Source organism: Nuphar pumila, chromosome 10 (genome assembly GCF_984573655.1).
Source record: "Nuphar pumila chromosome 10, dmNupPumi1.hap1.1, whole genome shotgun sequence".
NCBI lineage: Eukaryota > Viridiplantae > Streptophyta > Magnoliopsida > Nymphaeales > Nymphaeaceae > Nuphar > Nuphar pumila.
The window spans coordinates 100811470-100819213 of NC_143258.1; the positions used below are offsets into that span (position 1 = coordinate 100811470).

Below are 7744 nucleotides of genomic sequence, written 5' to 3' on the forward strand. Positions count from 1 at the left end.
ATGGCAACATGTGGAGTCTAAAAAGACTAAAAACTCAATGGTCAATGTGGTATTTGATCAAATACCTAGGGTGGCTTCTTGTAATTTGAGTTCCCTCTTATATACCACGTTTCTTGCTTAATGTTGAAGAAAAGAATGTGTAGGATCGTTTGTTTAAGATGATGGGAAAGCTTTAAGAGGGCAAGAGAAACATGCGCCGGCTTCTGAAGATTCAAGCACTCTGAAATCGGACAATGGTATGAACTTTCGATCCATTGATGTTTCTCTGTCATCTATCAGAGAGAGAGAGAGAGAGGGAGAGTTCTGTTTGGGGTTGTGAAATGGTGGGATCAGGGTCCAAGATTTCCTGAATATGAGAGAGAGAGAGAGAAAATACATATTCTAAAAACATAGGCGGTTATTGTAAATCGTGAAAAGTTGCACTGGCAGCAGATTCAATACGGTGGTGACCTTTAGATGAAAAACCCAAAGCCTGCCCATTAGAGAAATATTGTTTATACTTTTGCAAACATACTTTATATATATATTATTTTTACAAGCTTAATCCAGCTTTTCCAGTTTTATAGAGTTTAGTGGCTTGATCAAGCTCAGCTCGTTTATGCAGATTGAACCTGAACTTGTGTACAAGCTCGGCTCATTTACTTTCACGAACAAGCTCGAGCCAAGCTTAAACAGGTCTAACCCAAGCTAGCTCGGCTCGCTGTGCATCCCTAAGTGTACTCCCTGGTGGGCAGGGGGGACCTCAATGGTTTTACCATCCAAAGGTCAGCCAATGTGCAGTAGGAGATTTGGGGTACGGGAGGGGAGAGGGTTCCCTTGGATTATTAAAAAAAAAATGGTGATGACTGCAAAGAAAAAGCAAAACCTAGTGACATACGGTCAGTTAGTCTTGTACAAGACTTGGTTAGGTTGGCATGTAACAGACCGGCAAAAGTTTGAAAGCTGTGTAGAACTTGGTTCCTTATCTTGGGTTCTAAAACTAAATATTTCTAGGCAGGGCAACAAGAGTACCTCGAGCAAACATAGTGAGATGGTAAGGAGTAAAAATTGACATTTAATAAGAAAATAAATTCTTGTTGATTAAATTGAAATTGACAACCCTCTCTATAATCATCATTTAAGCAAAGAGCAAACCCAGAAAAAAAATAAAAACTTGTACCGTTTCTCCTAGTATAAATTGGATCTGTAATTTTTATAGCCAATGTAATGTAAAGATAATTAAACTACTGGACCAGAGCTTATAGACAAATGCTTGAAACCAACTAAAGTATCCTGTACTTTGCTGGGGATGTCGTCAGGCCGAAGCCGAACGGGAACAGTGGATCATAGTGCTTGTCACCAACATTCATTGGGAGCTGATCAACACTTTTGAACCATGTCCGGGGCAGCTTGCCTGAGAAACCATAGTCACCAAAGAGCACATCTGTAATGCCTTGGCCTTCAGTCCCCGGCAACCACGCGGCGACCAATGCATCAATCTGTGACATATACGGTTCAATGACTACTGGCCTGCCTGAGATGATGACCACCACACACTTGACAGACCCGCACACATTCCGGACAACAGAAGGACCAGGCTCAGGAATGGTCAAGTTCTTGCTGTCACCGGCTGTTTCTGCATAAGGAATCTCACCAACAACCACAACAGCATAAGAGAATCCTCCCTTCTGGACAAAGTCAGCTTCAGGGTTCGTTTCATACACAACTGTGGTCTTGGGGCTCACTGTCGATTTCACTGCACTAAGAACAGTTGTTCCTACAAGAAACAAAAAATTTTGGTTAAATTTTAACACACACACACACACACACACACATATATATATATATATATATGGTTACTAGAATATGTTAACTGAACATGTGATCTGGAGTGTGAACCAGAGTTGCCAGTCGGGATTTGAGAAGCAAAAGTGGAAAGCAAAGCATTTTCAAAATTTGAAGCGGGAAGCGTGAGCCTAATTAAAAGCAAATGAGAAGAGAAGTGAATCGGAAGTGACCTAAGAACCGAACAGGAATCGACCTAAGAAGCGAGGTGAAAGCGAAAAAAGGGAAAAAAAAGAAAAACAAGAAAAAAAACAAAAGGAAGCAAGCTTCCCATTAATGGGGAAACGTCTTTCCAAATTTTTTTGGCACTTCCCAGCACATTTTGGAAGCACCACATTTTGCGCTTTCGAAACGTGCTTCAGGGAATCATGCTTCTCCAGGTCCTATGGCGCTTCCGGTAACCTGGTGTGAGCTAGGCATTTCCGACACATTTTGTAAATCCAACCCTGCAGATGGCATTCGGCGTTGTCCATTTGCTAGGATTTGGCTGTTGGATAATGTATTTTCGATGAAAAAATGTGATTTTTGGATGCTTGAATATTTACGAAAATTTTGAGTCATTGATTTTCAAGCCTTAAAAGGTCCTTTTTATGCATCATAATCGAATGATCCAAGAGCCTGTTTCTATAAAAAGAAGCATCTAGATCACATCCATACTGTGAAATTTAAGAAAAAAAATTAAAAACCCATGAAAATCTCGGTTCATACTCGAGTTCACATATTTCCTTTAACAAATTCTAGTGGCCCTATATATAGTAAAGGAGTACGTACCTTTGGTGACATTGTTTCCAGATACACCTTGCCATTCAATTGTCCATCCACCACATTGGTAGCCCAAGTTGTCAGCATGAGTACCAGCAACAAGGATCTTAGGAGCTTTCTTGTCAAGTGGCAATAAATGCTTGTCACCGGGTTTTCCATTCTTAAGCAAGACAAGGGATTTCCTAACTGCTTCCCTAGCCAATTCTCTATGAGCCTGTCAGCAGAAAACTTCTGTTAATTTCTGGCCAAGTGTCAAGATCCTGGATAATTCATAACTAGCAAAGGTGGAAAATGCAATGGTTATATGAATGGAAACAGACCTGGCTACCAAGTTCATTGACTAAACTGTAATCAGCATAGGGGTTTTCGAACAGGCCCATGATGAACTTGACTCTCAAGATCCTACGAACCGCATCATCGATTCTGCTCATTGGGATCACCTCAGATTTAACTTGGTAGGTTAGGTCATCAATGAACTGTGTGTAGTTCAATGGAACCATGACCTGCAGATATACAATTAAGATGAATCATGTTAGCAAATCCATATTAACTATTAAGCATTTGTATTCCTTTATCAAAAGCAGAGACAATCATAGTGAACACAAAGGGTAGGAAATATCTTTTTATATTTCAGATATCACAAATGCCTGCTGCTGTAGAAAACATATTGGATAGACTGCACATAGCTGCTCAGTGCTCACCATAATGGGCTAATGTAAGCAATAATCCTAGGTCAAGGAAGAAGTGCATCTTACCATATCAATGCCAGCACGGATTCCAGCTTCAACCGAATATGAGTAGTTTTCATCTATTGGATATGTGATCTTGTCAATGCCCTGCCAATCTGAAATAACAAAGCCCTGCAATAGAATTGCATGATACAAATTTAGCAGACTAATACTACAAGTTGGATTCACAGGAATGAGTCTAAATTTAGAGAAATGTCTGCAAATATATGTTCAAAAGAATGAATGACATAGAACAGTGATCAATATACCCTAAACTTGAGGTGGTGCTTGAGGTAATCAGTGACCAATTTAGGATTCGCATGCATTTTTTTCCCATTCCAACTCGAGTAAGAGACCATGATAGTAGCGACACCTTTGTAAAGAGCTTCATAATATGGAGCCATGTGGATTTTAAGTAGGCCTTGGCGACTGATGATGGTATTGTTCTCATTAATTCCATCATGCGTACCACCATCACCCACATAGTGCTTAGCACAGGCTGCAACATGGCGACTGCATAGCAATCATAAAAAGAAATTAATGAACAACAATATATATATATATATATCAAAATCAATATTGTAAAGAGCTGTTGGTCACTCACTTTCCATCAACAAAAGGGACACCCTTCCTTGCAGTTGGGGGCAATTCTCCCTGTAAACCAAGTATGATCTCTGTCATGGCCCTAACAACTTTAGGATCCTCACTGTAGCTCTCATAGCAGCGGCCCCACCTTGGGTCCCTACACACCTGTTTGCATAATCAAACAGAACCAATTGTTCACAAACCAGACATCGATAGAGATTGATAGAATGCTTCTAAACTTATGGTGGTTGCAAAACGTCATCAACAGGTTCAGTCTTACCGCAACACACGGCGCAAAAACGTAAGGAATGCCAGTGGCCCTAACTTCTAGAGCAGTTGCCTCACCAATCCTCTTTGCAAGCTCAGGATCCCTATAGCAAAAATAATAATAAATATACATATGAATTGTTAGAAGAACAACCTGAAACTTAAAATTGTACATGGTTGATTAGTAACCAATCTAATACCAATATACTTCCTAACTCTCAAAAAAATCAGTAGACTAGCAGCAGAAAGTTACAAGATTCAAGCTTTACCATCATCTGAAAAAAGAATTGACAATCAAAATTTTAAGGAAATAAACAAGGCTTAGACTAATTTGAATCTGATTACTTGCCTGGTAGCTCCAAGACCAATATTATGAGGGAAAACGGTAGCACCATATACATTGTTATGCCCATGAACAGCATCAATGCCATAAATCATTGGGATTTGTAGACGCGTAGACATAGCTTCTTTCTGAAAGCCATTTACCATGTCTACCCAGTCTTGTGCAGTAGCTTGAGGGCGAGGCACACTTCCACCTCCACTCAGCAAACTTCCTGTTAAAGTTGCTAATATTTATCATTCTCAACATTGCTTAAAGACAAACTAACAATACCTACGATCTGAAAATGCAATTTTTGCAGCACCACTTAAAATGTACCTATGAAATACTTCTGAACAACTCCTGAGGCTGCAACTACGCGGTCAATTTGTGTCATCTGTCCAATCTTTTCTGCTAGCGTCATCTGCTTCATCAGGTCATTGATCCTAACGTTCAATGGCTCGTTTGGATCCTTGTACCTCACATGGCCTGCTTCTCCCGTGTACATGCACCCAGATATCAATAAAATGCAGAGAACAAATGCTCGGAAGTACGCCATCTTCTGGCAGGGTAGATCACTCCCCAAGACCTGGATTGAGATTTAAAAGTTCTGAGAATTGAAAACTTAAGTTTAATATATACAAAGATTACACAAAATTTTACTTTTCAATTCTCTTGTGGGCTTCCGAAGTGGTAGAAGTTTTTTGAAGCTCACCATTCAAGTTGGACAAGGCACCAAATAGCAGGGAAACAAAATACAGTAGCACATGAAATGGTTTCGATTCTCATCATATGCATTAAATTATAAAAAAAGAAGACAATAGAAGGCAAAGAGAATACAAGAAGCAAAATACTAACCAAAACTTGAATCTAAATTGTTAATAAGATAAAAAAGAAAACAATGAAGGCAGCAAGAATATTGACAGGTAATAAGATAAAAGGAATAATGATGTGGTGTCCAGATGCATCTGTTTATCCAGAGAACGAGGAAACAATTCAAGTTACAGAAGACCATCAAGAGGTTTTAGAGAACAGGGGATGCTGAACAAGAATATTCAAGTAAAAACAGAACAAGCAAATAAGAAAATCAACAGTCTGTATATGAAAACTGAAAACAAAGAGTCGGTAAAATCTTTTTTAAGAAAATAAAAAAGAATGAGCGCAAAACAATACAAAGTTAGTCAAAGAGCCGTAGACACGCAGTCATACACAATCAAGTAAAGGATATATATATATATATATATATATATATATATATATATTAAAATATATATATATATATATATATATATATTAAAATTTTGCTACTGTCTACAGTATGTGCAATTTAGTTGGAAAATGAAAAAACACAGCTGCAAGTTGTATCCACTCAATCTGACCTCATAGATGTGTTCAACATGTTTTTTTTTGCTAGGAAACACCTTGGATCATTTTTATCAACGTAAAAATATGATTTTTTAATTCATGAAATTTTGTCATATTGTGAGCCGTTGATTTTTGAAGCCCTTGACAAACCTATTTAAAATGTTGCAAACACATGATCCAAAGCCTGTTTTTTACTATACAAACTATATCAAACACGTGCAGGTTATATCAACAAAAAAATTGCAAAAAAGCCAAAAAAACTGCAGCAATATATATACTCTTTTGCACGTTTCCTTGTGGGTTTGGGTGTCTTATTGCTTTCACTAACCCTTATTTCTTTTCATTGTTCGGTGGTCCTTTTTTATTAACTTATATATATTTTCTTATATTTCTGGTATAATATAAAAGAATATCGTATTGTTTTATTTTTTTACAATATATATATATATATATATATATATATATATATATATATATATATATATATATATATATATAAAGTTAATGAAAAAGGACCACCAACAATCTTGAACAATAAAAAAAAAGTAAAGGGTTGGTGAAAGCAATAAGAGACCCAAACCCACAAGGAAACGTGCAAAGGATTAAAAATGTGGTGATGTGATAAATTGATCTTGAGAACCAACAAAAAGAAAGGTCCTACATTTATTTGCCAATCTTCTGTCGAAATCAAAGGTCAAACGTCACAAGGGTTGGGATACACCACCCCATATCTAGAAATCTGGGATAAAACCATCCTGCATCAAATGCTTTATCCCAACTTATATACCAGTTCTCTGAATCAGTGGGTACATCGCCAAAATTTACAAAAAAGAAAACAAACCTGAAAGGCTAAAACCTTAAGCCTACTGAAAAATCTAACACTGTTTTTATACAAAATCTAACTCTGCAATAGCCAAGAAACTGAAAATCAGAATGCTTGGGATGGTTATTCCTAGAGAGAGAGCGAGACCCCTATACTCGAAAACAACAAAATGAGAAACCGACAAAAATTAAGTTAAAATAGATTAATTACAAAAAACGAGAATCACAGCATTGTTTCTCTGAAAATCCAATTTATCTAAATCTCAACTGCAGTCCAACTTTCAGAGCAATAAAAGAATCTCAAACTACGTGAATAAACTCACAGCAACCAGCATTCGTTTATTGTAAAAACTAAAAAGACTCATTAAGAATCCAGAACAAACCAATCTTTTAATGTAAAAAGACTCCTCGACATTCCAAAAAACTCAATCTTGACAGAATACTACAACCAAATTAATAGAAACTCACTTTTCCAATCACGTCTGAACTACAATCCATCTTCAGATTCAGAAAACAAAGGAAAAAAGAACAATGCACCTCAAAAATCAGAGTAGAAAGCATTCCCACCAACTAAAAAGAACCACCAACTACCAAAAAGCACAACTTTTACATGAACCATTGAACCAAATCAAGAAAAACTGCTCCTTTCAAAGACACCCCAACGCACAATCGATCTTCAAACCTCAAACAAGAAAAAGAAAAGATATAATAAAATCACAGCAGCTAGAGTTCCCATCATTCTCCAAAAAAAGTAATAAATCATTCAAAGTTCAAACAATCCAACAAGAGAGAGAACAAACAAGTTAACAAGAAAAACCTAACCTTTTCTTCTTCGTGTAGTTTGGAGATCTCCAAATGTGGAAGATGAGATACAAGAGGGAGCAGAATGAAGAGTATTTATAAAGGCAGGGTGGTAGTTTTTTGGTGGGAAAAGGAAAACAGAAAAAGTAAAAGATAGACGAAAAAGGTTAATTACTGGATAAAATCTTAATAGGAAACTAGAATCCGGCTTGTATTGAAACTATATTTTTTTAAAATCTTTTTTTTTTATTCTCATTTTATCTTGAAGAAC

General features: G+C 37.0%; 1 protein-coding gene across 1 annotated transcript; it reads right to left on the reverse strand.

Annotated features, from left to right (window-relative positions):
• Window positions 1-799: 799 nt before the first annotated feature.
• LOC149827600 (uncharacterized) lies at window positions 800-5017 on the reverse strand. The gene is made up of 9 exons (XM_090018178.1): window positions 4825-5017; window positions 4516-4720; window positions 4180-4270; window positions 3919-4064; window positions 3584-3827; window positions 3342-3446; window positions 2907-3089; window positions 2596-2800; window positions 800-1756 (listed from the first exon to the last, which is right to left on the reverse strand). The coding sequence occupies exons 1-9, from the start codon at window positions 4991-4993 to the stop codon at window positions 1263-1265; spliced, it is 1842 nt and encodes a 613-aa protein (XP_089874304.1). The 5' UTR covers window positions 4994-5017; the 3' UTR covers window positions 800-1262.
• Between the last annotated feature and the right edge of the window lie 2727 nt (window positions 5018-7744).

What these genes read in the sequence shown, in the direction of transcription:
- LOC149827600 (XM_090018178.1), bottom strand. Translation starts at nt 4,993, where the DNA reads ATGTACACGGGAGAAGCAGGCCATGTGAGGTACAAGGATCCAAACGAG. An exon ending in ATTGGTCTTGGAGCTACCAG is followed by an intron (nt 4,271 to 4,515) that starts GCAAGTAATCAG and finishes TTTTTGCTATAG; the next exon opens with GGATCCTGAGCTTGCAAAGA. An exon ending in TCCGTGCTGGCATTGATATG is followed by an intron (nt 3,090 to 3,341) that starts GTAAGATGCACT and finishes GTATATCTGCAG; the next exon opens with GTCATGGTTCCATTGAACTA.